This window comes from Haliaeetus leucocephalus, unplaced genomic scaffold (genome assembly GCF_000737465.1).
Source record: "Haliaeetus leucocephalus isolate CR32 unplaced genomic scaffold, Haliaeetus_leucocephalus-4.0 Scaffold195, whole genome shotgun sequence".
NCBI lineage: Eukaryota > Metazoa > Chordata > Aves > Accipitriformes > Accipitridae > Haliaeetus > Haliaeetus leucocephalus.
Genome location: NW_010972631.1, coordinates 12,212,815 through 12,234,555, shown reverse-complemented (window position 1 = coordinate 12,234,555; position 21,741 = coordinate 12,212,815). Strand labels below are relative to the sequence as shown.

General features: G+C 40.4%; 1 protein-coding gene across 1 annotated transcript; it reads right to left on the bottom strand.

The window, feature by feature from the left end:
- Positions 1–404: 404 nt before the first annotated feature.
- Positions 405–20,842, bottom strand: LGSN (lengsin, lens protein with glutamine synthetase domain). Its single transcript, XM_010565803.1, has 4 exons — positions 20,813–20,842; positions 12,501–13,497; positions 3,841–4,019; positions 405–1,604 (listed from the first exon to the last, which is right to left on the bottom strand). The coding sequence occupies exons 1-4, from the start codon at positions 20,840–20,842 to the stop codon at positions 405–407; spliced, it is 2,406 nt and encodes an 801-aa protein (XP_010564105.1).
- Positions 20,843–21,741: the final 899 nt, after the last annotated feature.

Sequence of the window (21,741 nt, the reverse complement as noted above, 5' to 3'; positions counted from 1 at the left end):
GTGCCAAACAAGAAATTCCCCTCCTTCCCCAGTTCTCCTACCCGCCCTCCTGCACCATCCCCATTATTCCTACTTTTCTGCACATTATGCAGTCCTATTACAGTTGTACAGTTCTCTTCTCCATTTCACCTCTTTTCTTCTTTGCACCAGCAGATCTGTTCGCTTAAATTGAAAAAAATACTGGTTTTTTAAAAGCCAGTTAATGTTATTGTATGAATATCATCTTTGCACTCTCCTGAATGTACACAGACAATAAAATGCAATCACCATGTACTAAACAAAGGGGGGGAGGGGGGGGGAATCCCAAAGCATTAAAAACATTTTAAAATATATTTACTAATTTCAAGATTCTTAGCCATTCACCGTATGCATTTACACAGCATCACTACAGAAGAGTGCTCCTTCTAAATAAAATAGCCCAGGCATTTATTCCTTTCGCTGTCCATTTCTTCAGTTTCTAACTCATAATGTTTCATAGCAACAAAGTATCGGATAAAAGTTTCGCCTAATGCTTCCTTAATGCATGAATCCTTCTCGAGTGCAACAAGAGCATCTTCTAGTTTCAGCGGGACTGATGAATGTTTCAGGTCAGCAGTGTAATTTTCTTCTTGGAGCATATCATCATACCGAAGTCCTCTCTTTACTCCATCCAGACCCGCAGCAATAGTAGCAGCAAGCACGAGGTAGGGGTTTGCTGTAGCAGAACTTAATTTATTCTCTATGTGAGTGCCTTTGCCACCATGACATTTGACATTAAAGGCACAGCTGTTATCATTATATGCCCATTTTGCATTTACAGTCTCTTTTGATTCTTTACTGTATTTAGAGTAAGGCTTACGGCAGCTGGTGGTGGGAGCCATCAAGCAGCTGATAGCTGCTGTGTGTGCCAAGAGACCCGATAACCAATTTTTTCCGATATCTGAGAGCTCCTCAACTCCATAACCAACAGAAAACAAATTCTTCTGGCCATTCAAATCCCACAGGCTATGTGACAGAGCCCCTGAATTGTAGAATCCCGATTCTGAGAAAAAGCTAGCCACGTAGTTGTACTTCTTAGCCACCTCTTTAATGCCTGTTCTAAATGTAAAGGCACTGTCAGCAGCATCTATGCCAAACGCTGGATGAAAAGTGATCTCCATTTGCCCAGGCCCACTGGAAGAAGAAAAGCTTTCAATGTTGGCACCAGCATAATACATTCCTTCAATGAGCTCCTGAATGAAAGTCTGGTCGTGGTTATTTAGTATCGTGGCTGCAGGAAAGGATATTGTCTTCGAATTTACAACCTCAGTAATGCCATAAATACAAAATTCATAAGTGAAGGCAGAGTGCAGAGAAAAGCCATTGTCCTGAAGCTGGCTCAGCTGTTTCTTGGCAATGTGCCTCGGTGAAGTCATTAGCGGGTTGCCCAGCACGGTGAAGGAATCACATATCACTCGTGCAGTCTGCTCAGTCCAGGGTAGTATTCGAAACGTTGATAAATCAGGGTTCAGGATTATGTCACAATTAAAATTGGTTGCATTGATGTAATCTAATTCATTGTCTTTAGGATTCAGCGTCAGCTCAAGATAACTTCTGGGCATGGCAACGCCATGAATTGCTTTCTCCTAAACACAGAGCAGAATGACAGATTTCCAAATGAGAAAAGAACTCAACAGCATTTTTTGGTATGTAAAATACAGAAAACTCAGATTCTCAGTAAGAACAATAATATTTTTCCTAAAAGAACACTAAAAGGCAGTTATCACTAAAGTGGAGGGCAACAGCCAATTACTGGCATTATGAAGCAGAACAACCTTCTACAAGGTTGGTATGAAAACCCTGGCATCACATATCCCAATGACCATTTTTTAAATTTCCATAAAGAACTGAAAAAATGTTCAGCACTTACCTTGCATGGTCTTTATACAATTATGGGCATCACCAGTTAGGTGCAAATTTTGCAAGTCAAACTTCGCAATCTATAGTTACTCTATCCTCTGAGCATTTCTTTTACATAGATCCAAGTGACCACACAAGACTCATGGCAATACAAATTCAGGCTGTGACTTCACTTCAAATGCCGTACCTCACTGTTTTTCAGATGCAAAGTTTAACTGAAAATTCTCGCTTTCTGGACTTAATAATTTTTGGGGTGAAATGCAGGGAAGCACTTCCAAGTGAGAAATTTTTCTAATGTTTCAGCACTCCCCTTCTAGGTAGCAAACAGGATAAACTCATAGTTACACTTTCTTCTCCATTTGAACAGAGAGCTTCAGCTTACGCAAATGAAATGTAGATAGGACCCCAAGGAAGGATCATTTGCCTTCAAACAAGCCCCTTTATGACTTACCTTACATTCAAACCTTTAGCTGATGAAAGCTGTAATTATGCCAATTTCTATCAGTGAAATTTGGCTCATGTTTACTTCTTACCTTTATTCTTCTAAGGGAAAGGATTACCATCTGAGTGAGCAGTGGAGACAGAACAAACCTAGAAAGGGGCAAGCTCAGAGCTGAAAAAAACAAAAAGTTGCCTATCGAGATGGAAAATTGTTGAAATACTTCAAACTGCATACAGTGGCTTCTCTTTAAATAAAGCAAGCCTGCCTTCTCGTAAGTGGGTGGCAGTCCAGTGGTAGCAATTCTCCCTGTGTGACAGCCGTAACCCAAACTGCACATGTGGAGAGTACTGCTCCAAGGTGTCTAAGCTGTCCGTTTGACACTGAAAAGGTGTTGAAGGTGACTACCCTACAGTACTACCTCTCCCTCCTCCAACCCCCCTACTGAAAAAAATGAAAAGACAACAAAAAAAAGGAAATTACTCTCAGTTGCTCTGTGTGTGTACGTACGTGCGCCTGTGTCTATGTGCACACATACACATTTTTTTAGTGTCCGAAAATGTAGACTGTCATGCAAAGCTCCAATTTGTTCAGATGGTGAGTAAGGTAAACACAAAAGCTGTCTTTGAACAAGCTGATCTAAACATTTGTAATTTGACATAGCAACTGAAAGAGAAGTTGCAATTAACCTACCACCCCTCACAAGAATTAAAATGACTGAGAGAAAGTTTATTTTGATAAAATCCAAATGACATCAGAGAGAGCAAGTTGTATCTAGATGACACAGTTGCAGTTTAGCAATATCTAACAGGGAAATAATGAAAACATGGCTTCAGAAGGAACTTGAAACAAAAGTGCTCTACATCTTTTCATGTTCTTATCTTTTTTTTTTTGATCAGTAAAGCTTAATAGGGATATGTGAGTGAAGTATAATGTAGTTATGCACACGAAGCATCACAGAAGCAATATATTGAGAGGGCTGATTGGTCACGGATACTCATGGTGAGGATTGCTTCCTAATTTGGTTCTTATTTCCTCAATCATTAACATGGCAAATATTGCTATTAAGTCATCATGCAACCTAATGGTATTTTCTTATGCGATTGATGACTATAAAATTTCTCATAGCTAAAGTGATTTTCATTCAGTCATTTTCTTTCTTTCTTTCAGTGTTTACTCATTTCTTTTTGCAATTTACAGATGTTCAATAAAACAAAATCTTTATAATGCATTGAACCTGAAAAGATAATTCTGAGGGAAGAGATTATTAGAACTTCAAAGTACTGAAATTACTAGCCTTATTTAATTAGATTGCTGTTTGGGGGAACAGAGGAATAGATTATTGCAGGGATGAAAAAAAGTCCAGATCCTTTGGGAACATTAACAAGTGGAGGGAACAGGTAATTTGTTCTAAGTTTGAGTTTCTGCCTGCACCATGAAAAAGAAATAAATAAACAAATAAATAAAGTAAGGACAGGGCCATGAAAACACATGAAGGTACAGCTAGAAACCAAAAAACTTACGTGAAAAAAACGAGAAGGAACATTCTTTGATCTTGACACACCATGGAGGTCTATTGATTCAAATCTGACAAACTGTACGTTGTCCCTGGCCATCTGCTGCTTAATAAATTCAATATGAGAGAACAGGTGAAGGAGAGTCGAACTTCCGAGGCCGTTTACATCAGGCTCTCTGCTGGACGCTATAAGTGAAGAGGAATGTTCGTGTCAAACAAAATAATGAGTGCTGGAATACAGGCTGTTCTCCTAAAAAGTGCAACAGTGGGAAACTGTGACATGGAGAGTAAAAACAAAAATAAGGAAAAGATATGGATTACAAACCATTTTTTTAAATAAACACACTTTCTTTTCCCTGAGGACCTGTATAAAATCCCGTATGTTTTGGAATGGTCTATAACTTAAACTTTTTTTCAAGTTTATAACAGAACACAGGGGAATCATGGGGTAAAGCCAGGAATTTCTGAGGGATACCTCAGCTGGTTTGTTGGGTGTTCTCAGCAGTACAAATAGCAGCTGGATACCTATTTCCCACCGAAAGCTGATAGAATTCAGTTGCTGCGTTTCTTCAGCGCCTTTGAAAAGTGCATGGATACAGAGGCATGATAAAAAGGGCACTTGTCTCTGCTAAACCTTTCTCAAGACCTCCCGAGGAGGACTGCAGCCTCCTCCACCACAGGTAGCGGACTTTTAAGAGAAGTTCATACATTTATGCATTTGCTGTTATGGAATTGTCTTCTTAACTGTATTACAGCAGCTGTAGACTGCATAAACTTCTTGACAGGAAAGCAGTAATATCTGAGTGTAACTTCTGCAATGGAGCAGAGAGCTGGGCATAGTAACTTCCTTACACAAACCTCTCGATCTCTCCGACCACTTTTCTTTTGAGTATTGCTATTGTTCAAGTTAAACTACATAAGGTATTAATTTCCATTTAGTACAATAAACTAACTAGACCAAGGGTAAAATCTGATATTAAGATATGAAAAAATGTGAAAAAATGTTTTTTTCTACATTTCTGGGAGGAAAGTCCTCCGTTCTTCCTGAGGATATGATCAATTTTTGCAGAGCTTTCAGTTCCGCAGTGGAAGGTCACCAACACCACCCTTGAAGCAGAAGTCAAAAGCTTCATGCTGAGGCACTACGGAGGTTGGTGGAAGCACTCCCAGTCTTTCCAGTACCAAACTACCCGAGCCAGAGCAGATCTCCTTTAGCAGCAGCCAGCAGGCACAAACACCTCTTCTGGACCTCTCCTTTGGGGCAAGCCGGACTGCGAGCTGCCAGGCTGTAAGGCGGCTCGGCAGGTAGCCCAGCACCAGGCTGTCTGATAATTCCCTGCGAAGGCAGCAGGGTCACCCACAGTCACAGACTTCTCAGAGCCTCTGAATATTACTGGAGCTTCCTCCAGCTTCCGATGGCCAGGAGGTGACAAGGACACTCTAGGTCAGTAAAGTAAGAAGAGGTTGAGTACTAACAGTGCTCCCCGAGGAATGACAGGTGAAAGCACAGGACAAAATTTTAAGCAAATAGAAGAGTCTATAGGAACACAGGGTAAAAATTGAAAAGGTAGAAGCAGGAAAAAAAAGAGTTTTGTCACATCCACTTCTCCTCGTGACATCTTTCCCTTTGGTCTGCCTCAGCTGTAAGCTGCTTATGGAAACAGCTTTTTTCCACTGTCTTCTATAAACACTAGGGCACTATGTCCTTTAACAGATGCACGTTAAAGAAGGAAGTCCTGTTACAGATGCTGCCAAAGCACAACAGCAACCAGGGAGGATATGTAAACTGGCCTTGTCTTGCGTATGTCATCCAAGTAATAGCTATTTGAATTCCACTTCAGTCATCCCATAACGTTGTTTTACAACATGAATGTTTACCGACATTTAGCAGATGTGACCTCCTTATGAACCTGACCATCAATTAGAAGTTGATTAACCGTGGCTATTTATTAGATTAATAGAATTTAAAAAGATTCTGAAAGTCTTCCTACAGATTGCAGCAAGTAGCATTTTCTTCAACTCCAGGGCCAGAAGCCTGAGGTTTTTGCCTTTGTAAAAGCAGTGCTCAGTCCCTTATTCTGCACATCTTTAGTATCCTGTGCAAAGATGGTAGACATTTCCCATCTACCACCTGTCACACGGAGATTTTTATGTCTTCCTCTTATGCAAAGTAAAGTTTGACTGGCAACCCTTGACATCAGAATATTGTCAACTTTTTATGTAAATTTTGCAAGTATTTCTTACAATGTCCTGATATGTTGCCTGTTAAATTTGCATCTACTGAATAACCATTTTTCAGGTAAAAACATATAATTCATGAAAAACAACAACTTTAACTCTGACCCAAATAATTCTTTAAATCAGTATTCCTAAGAGATAAAAATGATATCAAATCAATATCTAAGAAAAACACAAATGAGAGATGCATTCATATTAATGATGTACAAATTCATTTTAAAAGTAAAGCTACAAATATACTTAATTTAAACATCTACCAATCGTAGGTGATTTTCCAAGTTTTATATCTATCTGTTGTCTTCAAGCTAACTTTACTTGAATAAATGCATAAATATGTAATTAGAATATATGAAATAACATAAATTAACAGAAAGTTCCTATAAAGTAATGTTTTTAAAGAACATTAAGCAACCAAAAATTATTAACTGAAGAAGCAAGAATTTGTCTTCTCCACTTGGACTTGTTATGATTAATGATAGATCTTTTTAAATGATGAGACCAGAATTTATATATTGGTCAGGTATTAGTCTAAAATTAGGCTATATACCAGTCCAGACAGCCCGCTAGTCAAAAGACAGATACTTCTTCATTTACAATAGCCTTATCCAAAAACCTATTAGAATCAATAGAAACACTCCCGCAGCTTTCACATACTTTTTAGAGGCAGTTTGTCTTTTATATCATTTGCAGATTATCTTTCCCATTGAAATAATAAGTTTCTGTAAATTGTATGATAGATAAAAAAATATCATCGTGACTTAATATCTCTGATTTTGGAAATATGAAAGGGGATTTGTTTCTTAAATAATATTTAGTGAATAACTACTGACAGTACTTACTTTTCTCCAGGACAGGTCCCAAAATACATTTTCTTGGTAGTCACTAAATAAATCACTGGCAAACTACATCCATGAAGCTAACGATGACTAAAGTTTGGGAAGGGAAAGTTTTTGGGAAAGTTTTATAGTGGGGAACTGAGTACTCTGTCTTTTCCCAGATCATACAGTCATTATCCAGAGCATTAGTTACTGGAGATAAGGAGGCTAATAAGTAAGTATTAGACAGGTCGAGCTGATTTAGATTCACAGTCTGAGAGTCTTACACTCTTAGGAGGAAGAATTGTGTTCATGAGTATAACTGTTTCCCTAGCTCTCCGGGCCTCTAGAAATAACAGCATCTTTATTTTCATTTCAGAAAACCTACTTATGGAAACATGTATGTAAATTTCACAAGATGCTCAGATTTTGGTTCAGATTTTCATTTTTAAAATCAAATATAAATCCAGACTGGCCAGGTTTCTTCAAGCAGAATGGTACATACAGATCCTTAAATATCTATATCAAATCAGTAGTACTCAGAGAAGGTCTTAATGTTTGCTTTTGTATGGTTCTATCTGTATTTCCCATTTAAGTAACCACTGAGAAACAATTAGTATTACTCATGTTTCTTTTGTAGTTAGTACAAAATATCTACAAATATAAACAAATTATGTTTATACATTTAAAAAAGATGAATAAACCAAAACTAAAAATATTACCCCAAAAATCTACAGATTATACAAATTATATTATTATTATTTCTAGCGGAAGAGTGGTGCCATTCTTAGGTTATTAATATTGAAATCATTCAGTTTGCTGAGGGCAGCTGACACGGGGCTAGGGCAAACAGTTAACATCAGCTTTATCTTCTCAGCAACAGAAGAGTGCCACGTTAGAAGAAAGCGCACACGTGCCAGACCTATCTGTCATTATCTGCTTGTTCAAAGAAATCCTTTCCCATGGTCCCTTATTAAATCACACCGCATCTAAAGCAAACAATTTCTCGGCTGTATAAGAGGTGACTGTGTCAAACTGATGAAAAGAAAAGAACATGCTACATGTTGCCAGGGGACTTGACAAAGACGGGAACGGGCTGACCTGACAAATGTAGTAATATTGGAAACTCTTCACTGAGAAACACGACCACCAACATAACGTAGGGCGATAACAGCAGACGCCAGCAGGGAGACCCCAGATACAAACTGGGCACTGGAGGGGGAGACGTGTCTCCATCAGTCCTCCCCCATTCCTCCCACCGCCTCTCCAGCTGTGCCAGATGTGCTCCCTCCTGACACTTCCCCGCTGCGGCCGCCCAGCTGCTGCCCACCCTCCTCCTGCCCCGTGAGAGGGGTCTGGGCACATCTGAGAGGAGCAGCCAGCAGAAAACCCCGTCCCCAGTAATCCCCAAAGTCAGACGTGGTTGTTCTGCAGGAACGACTGCAGAGGCAGCGCACATGAGGTGCCCGGAGCGGGGACGGAGGTACCTCTCCTGTGTCCGCTTCTACCTCCCGGTTGTCCGCTTACAGCTCCCAAAGAGCCTCCGTTTCCCTCTGCTCCCCACTGACTAGTCTCACCGAGCAGAATCCGTGGGGGCAGACGTGCCTCTTCCAGGTGAGCGCGGAGGACAGGGAAACCGCATGGGAGTTCAAATTATAAATGTTAAAAGTGTGGGTTTAGTTTCAGTGGAGCAAAATAATGAGCTATCTGTTTTGTTGCAGACTTCTTTTCAGAATTCTGCCCCTAAATACCAGGTATCATAATTTGTGACTGTCTTGTTACTAAAACTAAGAGCTGTAAACAAGAGTGACAACATGAGGTTATTCATTGCAATAGAAAAGGGAACCGCTTGTAGGGATGATGAAATCCACTCTTAAGTATGGAACATAGCCTGTTGGTATCTACTTGATAGGCTTTTCTTGAAAACGACAACTTAGCAAAGGAACTTAGTGTTTGGGGTCAGCACCTGCACAACATTTAGTGTGATTCTTGGGGCGTTCAAACCTTCTTTTTCTGCACACTTGAAATTTCAACAGTCCCTCGGTAGCTACTGATGCCTGCAGATAGATATATAAATATAGCTAAGACATTTTTTAATTTCTTCAGAAGTGTCCTTCTCCCTCCAAGAGTTCCTGACGCTGTGCTGGTCATATTTCCATGCCCTCACGTGATGGATGCTCAGGAAGGTGAGCCCTGTGCAGAGGACCTGCTCCCGGAGCGGCCCAGGGTTCGGCGACCCAGCTCTGCAACCTGCACACAGGCAGTTTTGAACAAACTTTTCTATCCCAGCTACAGACCAAGACGGACAAAGGGAATCTGAAGCCGGAGGGGACTGCCAGCCTGTTGCCCCCCTACAGCTGCCTGGAGGTGCTGCCGTCTCGTCAGGTCGAGAAGAGCGACGCCGGCAGAGGGGGTCCCTGCGGCAGCCGCCTGCAGCCCCCCCCGCCCGTGACAAGGAGAACCCCACAGCGTGGTGTAGCGTCACCCTTGGGAACGTCGCGTTGCTTGAATAAAGTTATTTTCTTTGGCCTCCTTTCTGGCTACCGTAGTATAAGCAGTCTGGTTTAGCAGCACGCAGAGCAGCGTGTGCTGAGATCTGACGTCAGAGAGGTCAGCGTACCCTCGCGTTGTGTGCTGTGTACACCACGCCTCTAGTACATGCGTGCACTCACGTGTGTATGCGTGTACGTGCTATGAGGTGTTATATAAGGCTAAATGCATGAAATTTCATCTGAATTTTTACTGTTTGGAAGCCTCCCTCTTGGTCTCCCAAAAATGCAGGCACCGAGCAACTTCAGAAGCACCTGATTATTAATGACTACGTACCAATTTGCAGAAGTGCACACCATTATCATGTATAGATACGTATGCAAATAAAATTCCTAAATTCATGTTATTGCAGTTAGTATATTTGCCTAATTAGCTACATGTGTTAGTTTCTATCTTTCCATGGTGACGAAGTAGATTAAAAGGGCTTTAGCTTCAGCTCCAGTTTCACGGACACTGTCCAAGTAATATTTTTCATACTGAACCAAATATCTTGCATCTCTCTTTCTATTATTTTTTTCCCATGTTCAAGCACTTCTTTTACAAAAGAGCTGACAAGCAATGGACAAAATTCATATGCAGTAATATTTCCACAATTTCCAATCAGAATTTTGGAACAAATATTGGATTTATTATTTTAGAGAGGTGTTAACCACATAACTAGCATGATTGTATTTCAGTCCTCTGCATTACGCTGACTCACTAAAGCTCAGCTACATGTCTTAGCCTTTCTACTGCTGACCTCTAGAGATTGTCCCTTAACTGTGTACTTTTAGAACAGTAAGGTATATTCCTGCTTTGTCTGTATCTCGACACTGAGTAGATCTGAAATACAACCTCCTGTAATTTTTCCAAACACTTTGGATTGAGATTTCTGATTTGAGCAAGTTTGAATATTTGAAAACTTGCAAAATACAGGAGGTGGTATTTCAGATCTACTCAGTGTCAAGACATGTTTAGATCCAAGACTTCAGGCACTTTGGTAACTAAAATATTTAAGATAATATTTTAGTCATAAAAATAAAATATTTAGGATTTTTCTCTTATCAATCTTAATAAATTATCACTGGCAGCAATGAAATACTGTTTATGCAAAGGCTCATTAAAGAGTGCAGAATTTATGTAAAACTTTCTTCTCTTAAGTTACTGGAACTTATTCAACGAAAATTAAATTTCAAACACATACATTTCTAATTAAGTAGAAACTATTTCTGTGCATTCCATTTACTAGTGGAAACTCATACTGAGCCCTACAATTTGTTTGGTCAAAGCCAAATGGAATCCAAACCTCAGGAGATTCCAAAACTTCTGGGTTTGGGTACGTTTCTGATAAGACAAAACCGTTTTCCCCCAACTCCCTTCCTAGTCGGTTCTCATCTGCAGTTCTCTGACAGTCGCTGCCATCGCCAGTGATGCAGAGTAGGATTAAGCCCAGGCAGCTTTAGGCTTTTCAGAGTTAGGCAAATAATCTAAACTAATCACCATGGGACTTCTTCCCCATGGAGTGGAAAGAGATGCCCACCTCCAGAGGTCAATTGCTCATCAACCCCGACTACCTCTTTGAAGACAAAATGCCTGTCGTTCTCTACTGACTGGGTAACGAACTTGGATTAGCCACTTCACTTCAAGTGGCTACAATCGGGTTGAAATCTCCTGGTGGAATCTGCAATTAATCTCATCAGTTCCCTGTACCTTGTAAATGGTGTTATGACAAATAATTATTCCCATATTTTAAAAGTTATTTACTGGTTTTGCAGACAATGAGAAAAACCAGTGCTAATCTAAATTTGACAATGCATTTCACTAGCCTTTCGGCAATGTGAAAAACAGTGTAATCTGGAAAGGGAACAGCATCAAGTGTAGCCTGAGAAATAATCCTCTAACCTCTTTACAGGAATAAAGAGTGGTTTGCATGTGAAATATCTTGTCAAAGCTTTATATTTCTCATGCAGTGCCCTGAGTTAGCACTGATAATGTTCATGGCTATCTTATCCAGACTTGTTCAAATTGGGTAACACAGTATGTCTATTGAGAAATCCTGCTGTAGCTAACAACATTTGATATATTCAAATTGTCTGTTTTCAGAGCATGTATAGCAATTCTTCTACCCATCTGAATGGAGACTAAAAAAAGCAGGGTAACTTCATATTGTTGTAAAAACGTAATTGCTACTATTATATTTTATGACATAGTTAATGGTGGACAAAGTCTTTTATCAATGAAGAGAAGAGATTCGGATTTCTGGTGCCAGTGAGATAATTCAGACGGCGAGATATCTATCCTGACAAGTTGATAATATGATCTGAGCCTGATGCTCCTGGAAATTTATTAATATGATATCTACTCAACTGGCAAATTGTTGTTTGTGTGCTTCCTGGAATAGACACGAGCCAACGAACTGCTCAAGCCCATTACGTTATCATAGCTAATAGTAGCTTGCAGTTTGCTGATCCAGCTAGCCCAGAAGTATAACTTTTACAGTTTCAAAGAAATCACAGCCTATTAGTAGCAATTAATTGGCTCTATAAACACTTCCGAAATGGACTTATTGAACAGCATGAAGATAAGTGGAAGTTCTCTGCCTCATTTGCTTTTCTTCCCCTATCGTTTATATGAGATGTTTTTGCATTCCAGTCCTCTCACAGGACAGATAATTGAAAACATCATCCCTACATGGGAGCAATTTCCGCTGCTGGAAATGTTAACAAAAAGGAAATTTTAAGAAGCCCAGATGCCATCAGAGCTTTGTAGTGCCTAGCAGACCTTTGGGAAATGTTGCCTGCGCTCAGTTTAAATGAGGAAATATTTCAGTTTTAGTGAAGAAGACATGACCACTTGCGCGTGGCAGTTTTTGGCAGGCAGCTGGGCTTTATAAATGCCTTAGTTAAAAAAAAAAAAAAAAAAAAGCCGCATAGGTGTAGAGCACAACTTCTGATCACACAGAAACCACAGGTGTCAATTCTCTCACGCGCTAGCTCTGACTAAAGCTCACAGCTCAACAAAACCCCACAAAACAAGGGGAGCACTTTCTTTAACAGGAGAGCAGGTGATGTTTAAATATCCTTACCGGCGTGGCCTGCAGGGGCGTCAAACTGAACCTCGGGAGCCGTGCTTTCCGCCTGCGTGGAAGGTGCCGGTAGTCCCAGGATAAGCTGATCCACGTCACCCCCCCCCGGCTGCTGCTGGTCGGAGCCGGCAGCGCTGAGGACCAGGAGAGGTTTGCTCTGCTGCCCCGCTCCCTCCCTGTGGAAGCCGTGGTACTTGCGATTCTCCTCTCCAAAATGGGGACCAAAAGTCTCAAAGGGTCGGCCCTGCTTGTCGGCTGCTTTCTCCCAGGGCTTCGAATTTTTCTGAGGAAAACTGCCGCCTGCCTTCCCACCGTAACTGGGCCCATGAGCGGGCGGAGGACCTTCGCTCAGCAGGTTTTTCAGCTCTTGCAGTCTTCGCTTAGAAATCTCGGGCGCCCTGGCGCAGGACTCTGCCATACCGCTTCCTTGCGTCGTCACGGTACCGCCCAGCGAGCCCGTCTTCGTCACGTGAAACTTGATGTCTTTTTTTGCCATCCCACCCCATTCTTCGTGCTTGCTCTCTGCCTTCTCACCGCCCTCTGCCCGGCTCGCCGCCTCTGCGCACCCAGCTCTCCCTGCCGCCCTGGCGGGTTGCGTGCCCGCGGGCTGCTCCGGTTTAGCCGGTGCCTCTATTTCCTTCTGCATTTTTCCTATCGCTCTTTTGCCCGTGTCAGCGTTTTCCTGGATTTGTCGTGTTTCTCCAGACACGTCTTCTTTCACGTCGCTGCCAGTGCGGGAACTGTCACGACCCCCTCGGTCCTTTTGTACTGGAGGAAAGCCAGCCGGGTGCTGAAGAGACGGGTCTGATGGTGGTTCCGAGCAACCGGAGGTTCCTGGAGGCGGACAGGGGTCTCGGGGCTTTGAGGTGCGGGACAGCTCCATCTTCTCATTTTCTAAAGGAGTAGCGTACTTTGTAGGACTTTTGCCTCCCTTTTTCTTTCTGAAACCACATATATTGTTGCCATCAACTTCATCATTGTCACTTTCAGATGTGTTCTGTAACCAGCAATAAAATATACAACCAAATAACATGCATGAATGAAACAGGACATGGCAATGGAGTACTACCACCAGCTGCATTTACCTTGTAGCACTTCCATTGCTTCTTGCTGATGGAGGTCTCTGTGGACACTTACTGACCCTCAAATTCTGCTATTTTGATTAAAAAAAATTCTCACAGAATTCTTTTTCATATGTTTTAGAACAAAATTGCTGAAAATGTCTTCATAATAGAGTTTTTAGCCAGATTTAGTAAATTAAAATATAAGACATCATACAGCATGTGATGTAGTTTGTCAAACATGTGACCTTTAAATGTGAATAATATGTATTTTAATAATTACATTTAAGTATATTCTTGCTCATATTAAAAGCATTTGTATTTATAAAGGAAATTTGTTGCCCTGAAACACTGAACACTGGCAATCCTTATAAGTATGGGGAGCGAAACCTGAAAATAAACAGCTTTTAAATGAATTTCAGGATCTAATTTGGCCAAATAACTGAATTTCCAGGGCAGTGGTCAAAAGGACAAACCCATATTTGGATGTGTAAACAGGAAAGAACTAGAAGATGATGTTTACCTTTATGTATGGCATCAATATGATTTATATTGTAGTGCTAGGAGCAGATTTTAAAATGGATGCAAACATGTGGAGAAGGTGCAAAAAGGAACTACAAAAATTAATCTGCTTGCATTAACCCAAAGAATATCAAGAAGTATCTGGATCATCGTCCCTCCTAAGTATCCTGATCCTACCACAGGTGTGATTAATCTGATGGTGACAGGGAAAAGGACAGGAAATCAAAACCAAATACATTCAAATTAAAAAACAGCAGAGATTTTAATATCACAGGTGATTAATTGTTTTACAAACTATGAAGGTAGGGATTGAATTCTCCATCTCACAATGTCTTAAGAAAGACTCCGTAATACAGTTTAACCAAAATATAAATCACTCCATAGCCAATCACAGACTGGTTTATTACTTATGAATACCTACTCAAGAAGGTATTTAAGACCCAGTAGCTTAACCAACAGCCCTTGGTTTGCTTGGCTTGGGCTGGAAGTAACACCTGTAAAAACACTGGGAAATTAAGAGTTATCCTCTGAATTAGACCGTTCTTTACCTTTTCCACAGAGGAATAATCTGCACTCTCTCCAATTTCTGACTTTCCAGAAGAAGTAGGGATCTGCACAAAAGCAAAGTGAATGCCAGTCTGGATAAGGCAAAAGAGACTCCTGTTGGCAGACAAAAGCACGTAGAAGAAAAGGCAGCAGCGTCTGATGTGCATGTGGAAGGAAACAGTTACGTGGCTTCCATTAAGGTCATTAACCCCTCCCTTTTCCTGTATTATTCCTCCCTATTTTCCCTGTTTTCTCATTATGCTATTTTCCCTCATTATCTCGTCAAAGAAGGCTTATGACTTCTCTCCCAACACAGAGCTCACAGAAATACTTCCTTCCTCTCTCCCCCTTGCTCTAAATTGCTGCGACGTGGGGTATTTGCAGCTACTTGGGGCGCTCGCCGGGCGCTGCTGTGCGCGCGGAAGGCATCTGGCTGCCAGGTCTACCGGGGCGATAAGCCACTCAGTGCCTGTAACGCCCAGGCACATATCTTCATAGCGACACGCTTGTGACGCCCACTTGCAATCAAACAGTTACTGGCTCATTCACAACAGAAATCCTTGCCTACCCCAGTTTTAGCACTCAGTTTTTAATGGACCCACTTCTTCATCTAAAGGCTATGGTTTATTCCCATAATACACCCTGTAATACCCCACAAAATAATTCTGGGTGTGTTGCTGATACCTCTACACATTCACCCATGTAGAATAGGCCTAATTCCTACAGCTCTGCATCATTATGGAATATAAATGTAATGAAGGAACTTTCCTGAATAACGAAGCAGACAAAAGCAGCTTATAATGGAGACTCTTAACACCTTCATTAGTAATACAAGAAGGTGAACAAAACTGGGAGACAAACAGTAGGGGTGGAGGAACCAGTGTCTGCCAAATGGAAACCCCCAAATAATTCTGAAATAAGAGAGGCATCAAATTAAATTTCTAGATGTATAAAATTATTTTTAAGATAAAAGAGATGAGTTCCAGCTATGAAAGCTATAGTCAGAAAAAGATTGTATTTATGAAAAATATTTACTTAAATATCTTTTGTGGCAGAGGTTGCCATCGTTAAAATATCCTGATTTCCACTTTATGAAGTTTTCAGGATTCTTTTATTTCCTTTGACTAACCCGAAGCCAGTAACTCAATCATAACACCATCTGCATTTCTGCTTTATAATGTATTCCCACTCTTTGTGCTCAAAGATAACCATTGAAAATTTTAATGTTAGACTAAGTTTTTGCTTGTTGTCCCTATTGTAGGTCTCTGAAAAATGTTCAGTAAAATGACTCAAGGAAAGGTGAGCACATCCTTTTTTATAACACCTGTATGCTGAAGTCAGACAAAAAGTACTTCATGTATCAAAAACAAAACATCAGAAAACTGCCTGTTCACGTCATTAGCCATTCTAAGTGGTTTCATGAACACAAGGTACCATCCCCACATTATAATTCTTACCAAAACAAATTTCTTCTGAATAGACATGAGCAGGATAAGGACCAATCACTTGCAAATTTGTTAATGGAAGCATTCATTTGTAATAGAACTCTAGTAACTAATGTGTTTATAGTAGTCTGCAAAGGGTTTATTTTCCATGAAGAAATTGGGACTATGGTATTTCCTTTTGATCACAGACCTGAAAGAGATGCTGCACCCATTGCTCTTAAAACCAGTGATCATTTTTACCTTCAAATAAGCAAGCCTCTTACATTTCTACAGAGAACAACCCATGCATTACTGAAGGTCTTCAGCACAAGGCACACTGACTTTGTGCAGAATGCCTCTTCATTTCTAAATAAACTCAAACTTTTATGGACTTTTATTTAGAAATCATTCACAGCATTTTCAGCAGTGAATTAAACAGGTCTAGATTTGTTGCAAGGTACAAATACAGCATCCCTTCATATTAAAGCCAGTCATATGCATGACTTATGACACAGCCTTACTTGTCTAGTAGTTTCTGTGGCGTCTACCATCAGAAAAGGCCTAGTACCTGGGCACAGAGGGGAGAGCACCCAGGAAATAGGACTTACAAATTATCTGTTTAACTTTTTCTTTCTAGCAAGTTTTTTCTACAGAAGACAGGGATGATTAAGTAAAATAGCCACTTGAAAGAGTTACAGTGCAAGTGACCTGGATACAGATCATGACAATTTCATGGAACCATGTGTCCTGCTGTGCTGCAAGGAAGGCAAAACAGTCATGGCATTAATATGGCAAAAGTTCTGATTATTTTTTATTTCATTGCTGAATGTTCCTACAATTTTGTGGCTGTGTAGCAACAGTAGCAGGACATACCAAAGGTACTTGAAAGTTCTTTTAGCCAGCATTTGTTTCAGCATCATTCAATTTTTGTTTGCATGTTTTCCAATATTTACTGGCACCCTAAGTCAGAGGTCTTGAAAGTTTCGAAGTTTGCTTCTCTTTCTTAGCAAGTGAACACTCTGGTGGTGATTCAAATATTCCTGCCAGAAGGAGTAGGTCCAAAATACAAACAGTGTGGGCCACACTACGCAGCAAATCTACGATTTAGATTTTTTTTTCTTTCTAAAGACGTATCTGATGTTAATTGTCATTGACAGGTATTGGTACTCCCCCAGGTTCTGATCTCCATCAGGACTTCTTGCCCCAGTGCTGCGACTCGCGCTGGTACACCGATCCCCTCTGCACCGGGGTAAGGTTTGAGTAGAGGTGGACCAGTGCAAGTCCTACAACAGGCAGGAAGAGTAGTGGTGGATCAGACTTCATTTCCATTATGGACAATCTCAACTCATACAAACAACAGCCTTGCTTGTCTTCACCAGGGACCTACTGCGTCACTTCGGGTATGCAAGAGTCTGGACGTCTGTGACTACCAACAGAGCATAAAGGCGATGCTCATGCATTACAGCAGCGTTTTCGGGCAGCGTGCAGGTAGGAAGAGGAGAGAATAGAGGACAGTATCAGCAAGCAAATATTTCAGCACTGTGCAGATGAAATTGCTTGCTCTACTTAACCCAGTTACATGCCACTTCTGGCATGCCATCAGGCTTCTACAGCTGATAGACATTTTATATCTTGTGGTTACACAGAAAACGTACATCTAAAGCAGTTTTTCTTAATCAGTTTGCGTTCACTTTTAGGCTTCGTACAAGCTCTGAAGTGGAACATTAACTATATCATGAAATACAGCACTGCCAAAAGGCAGTTCATCTGTAAACATGCCAACCCACAAGCTGAGAGCATTTGGAAATGTAAAGTGTTGCCTTTGGGAGAAATAAGTGCTGCGATTTCTGGTGTGTGAAACACAGGTGAAAATCCAAGGCAATTCTTGAACTTTTGCCTTAAAAGGATTTTATAGGTGACTGAAAATATATCTGTAATGTTTTATGAGGCAAATTCAGAGGCTGCGGAGGGAACCTCCTATTTTTCTCCTACTCTGTTTGTGTCATGACCTCAGGCAAGACTGCAAATGGTATTGGGGTTTATAAACCTCTCAAAAACATATTGATGAAAAGACACGGGGAGAAAGGGAGTTAGTTTAAAAGATGCTCTGAGTAACTGTAGATGAATAGCTGCAGAAGGATTTCTATCACAGAAAAGGTGAAAGAGGCAAAGTGCAACTCTAGCCGCAGCTTTTATATATCTATTCAACAAGATAACCCAATATTCCTGCTGTTGGCTACCCAAAAAAGTGATGCAAACACTCAGCAAAATGCGCTGGGTTCTCAGTCATGTTCTCCTTTTCTCTTTTGTTTCAGATCATTAACCAATTTTAGCCATTATTTTAACTGATTGTTAAGAGGTCAAATTGTGATGATCTTCCTGGGTTCTTGCTAAAGATTTTTCAAGAATGAAAGATTAATTTTGCAAAGAACATCAAAATGTCAAAATCTGGTATAACTAAGAATTAGAAAAACATGGGAAGCTAAAAGAGAAAAGTCAAAAATATGTAAGATTTGGTTGGCTGAATTTTTTATTTATGAAAAGTTAAACTGCTTCACTTAGGTTTGACTTTTTTTTCCTATCACATAAAGCAATGTTGAAAAACTGAGACAAAACGTTTCCAATCTAAAAAAAATCTAAAAATGTTGTTCAAGTGAAGTTGACATGTGACATTATTCACGTTGTCTGAACTTTTTTCCAGCTTTATTTCAAAAGTAACGCAGTTTTTCAAAGTATTTCAATTGCTATGAAACTGTCAAAGCTGAGGAACTTCTTCTGGCCCACTCTGGCTGTTACCAGGTTACCCTTTACAGCTCCCCCAGGTTGGTACGGTCAAGTTTAATTAATCTTTTTGTGTAGTAACGACTTTCAAAAACTAGAAGTCAACAGGAGATGCTGCTTGAGACCTTACACGACAGTCCCCATAAAGCAAGTACGCCCGTGCCCAAGTGCCTTCCCTGTCCCTTCCGCGGCAGATGGAAAGCGTTGCCCAGCTGCTCCCCCAGTAGCCAGGCAGCGAAGGAAGAGAGGACACAGGAACAAATTGTCTACTGCTGGGAATTACTGCAGCTTCACTGGAGTCACCAGAGCTACACAGCTTTGGACCAGGAGGGAATCTGGCCATGGAGTCGTACGGAGGACAATGGAGACATTTCCAGGGAGTAGCTCCAGGCACAGAGAGGGGGTTTGGCTCTTGCACCGTGCTAAAACCATGTGTGCTACCATAAACAGACACTGGTGGCTCGTAAGCTAGACACGTGAAAACCACAGCACATTGTCAAGATATTGCTGTGACGAATTTCTCCCTTGGTGACCTTGTTTGATGAAGTGGCTCTTTGAGAGTGATTTACTGCTACAAAAACCTCCTAGTGAAGGACCTGAAAGTGGCATAACTATTAGGTACATGTCATTATTTTGCAGTTAGAGAAGCTGAAGCACAAACTTGCCATAGGTCACAGGAAGATGTGTGGTAATGTTAGGAGCAGAAGCAAAGTCTCCTTTCTTTGAAACTTTTAAATATACTCAAGATTATTAACGTCCTTCATGTGAAAGTGAATGGAATGAGTTTAGCTCACAATATTGTGTCACTTATTTTCACATCTGACATTTGCCTTTATCTGCTACTCTCATCCAACACCTTCATACTACATATGCAATTATTAGGTGAGCTCCTCAAGGTCACCGATTCTCTTGCTGCCTCAAAGCAGCAGAGTTGTCCTTGTGGCAAGGTTATTCGCAAATACTTTCCCTTGGACTATGCCACCTGCACCATGTAAAAAAAAAATCCCTGAAGTAAGATAGAGTCTCAAAATGAAGCAGCTGATCCTGTCTTCAGAGTGTTTTGGGACCACAAGAGTAGACTGGTGGTGTCATCTCCAATTTGCAACAGTGTAAATGAGATCTAAAAGCAGGATCCATTTAACATTTGACTAATCCTCAGGAAGACATTTACGGGGGAATGGACTTAATGATCTACAAGACTTTTATGTCTAATTTCTATGACTCATTTCATACACAAAGATGGTCTAGGAGACAGTCAGTGACTCAGAGTAGGTGCATCTCTGGAATATAAAGCATCCATTTGTTCACCTTGATAAAAACGTGTAGTAGCCTCAGGAAGTCTGCCTGCACCATCATTTTCAAGCCACATCACTTTACATCTTTCTCTATATTTTTAATGAAACATTTTAATTTCACGTTTTCACAATGAGATCTTCTGGACGCTACTCAAAATAACAGGTACTTTTTTTTTTTTTTTTTACTTTATTGGAAGTATATATTACAATGTCAAGACCAGAAACTGTTTTAAAATGCACTTATATAGAAACAGCAGCTCCATTTAGGTTGGTGGCTTGACTCAAGAGTGTCACTTTCTCATTCAGGTCAGACTCTGGTCCACAAATTGTAGTGCTTTCATTTACATTAATGAAGCTAATCTTTTCCCCACAAATATTAATGGGAACAGATTTTTGACCTCTATTTCTATCCACTTTTGATAGAGTTATAAGTGAAAGACATAGGAAGTTAAAAAGCGTTAGCTTTGCTTCCTAAAGCAAATGGGGTTTTTTTCAGCTTAAACAAGAAGCCTTTCTTTGACCTGCATTTGCTTCAGAGTTAGACCATGCTCAACATACATGCATGAAGAGCCTTGCACACAATCCACAATGAAGTTTTCACTCACTTGAAATCTTGAAGTGAATGCAAAAATTATTTTATGTTAGTGTATCTGCTCAAAAGTCATTCACAATCAGTCTCTTACCTGCTGAGTCAGATCTTCCTTTTTGTTCATGTCCACTTCATTCTAGTTCAGGGCACCATTAGAAATGGCCTAGTAAAAATCTAGCAGAAAGTCATCCCATATTTATAGGCATAGATACAATAAAGGTTAGTTAAAACAGAATTGCTGTAAAGTTCTTTTCCCAGAAGGCCACGCAGGTGATGAACCATAAAGAGCAGCCCCAACGTGTCATGGCCAAGGGCACTGCTTTCTGGAACAGCGTTAAAGTAGTAAACTGACAAATGCACATTATTAGCTGCCTGCCTGGAAACAAAGACAACTGAGTATAAAACTGTTTTGCTCAACTTCCTCACAAAAGGCTTTTGTCCTGTAACAAGCCATTTCTGTTCTGGAATAGAAGCTATTGTTAGGCTCCTTAGAGGTAAAACCTATATTGGGCATTATAACAACAGTATGTTATTGAGGCACATGGAGAGGGATTTGAAAGACACAGCACACTGCAAGAACAACATGTGGTACTAGCCTGTTATTCTAGGTGCTTGGATATTGTTTATTAATATTGGTAGATCTGGTTGTATTAGAATTGGGGAGAGGAGTCTTTTTTTGCATTAGATCTCTAAAAATATTTCAAAGATTAGATAGTTAAGCTTGTCTTTCTTATGCTTTTTTATTTATCAGGTTTAATATGAATTCAAAGGACTGTGATTAACCGATATTTCATTCATTCAGGTTCCTTTGGCTGACATGACATTACAGGATGACCATACCAAGTGTGCTTACAGCAATCCTTCCTGACAACTGATCACTTAATAAACACAAGTAAGCATGATGTTAGGATTAGCATTTAACCCTGTGACAATGCAGGTTCGGCATTATTTATACTTTCAAAAAATAATAAAAAAATTAGTTTGTTAAAATTGCCACATCACAAAAATAACTATGGGTTAGGA

Excerpts from the sequence above, each read along its gene's own strand:
- LGSN (XM_010565803.1), bottom strand. The coding sequence starts at position 20,842 with ATGAACAAAAAGGAAGATCTGACTCAGCAG. Across the intron at positions 4,020-12,500 it reads CGCCCCTGCAGGCCACGCCG|CGTCCAGCAGAGAGCCTGAT; the intron begins GTAAGGATATTT and ends CTTCACTTATAG. Across the intron at positions 1,605-3,840 it reads TTCCTTCTCGTTTTTTTCAC|GAGAAAGCAATTCATGGCGT; the intron begins GTAAGTTTTTTG and ends CTCTGTGTTTAG.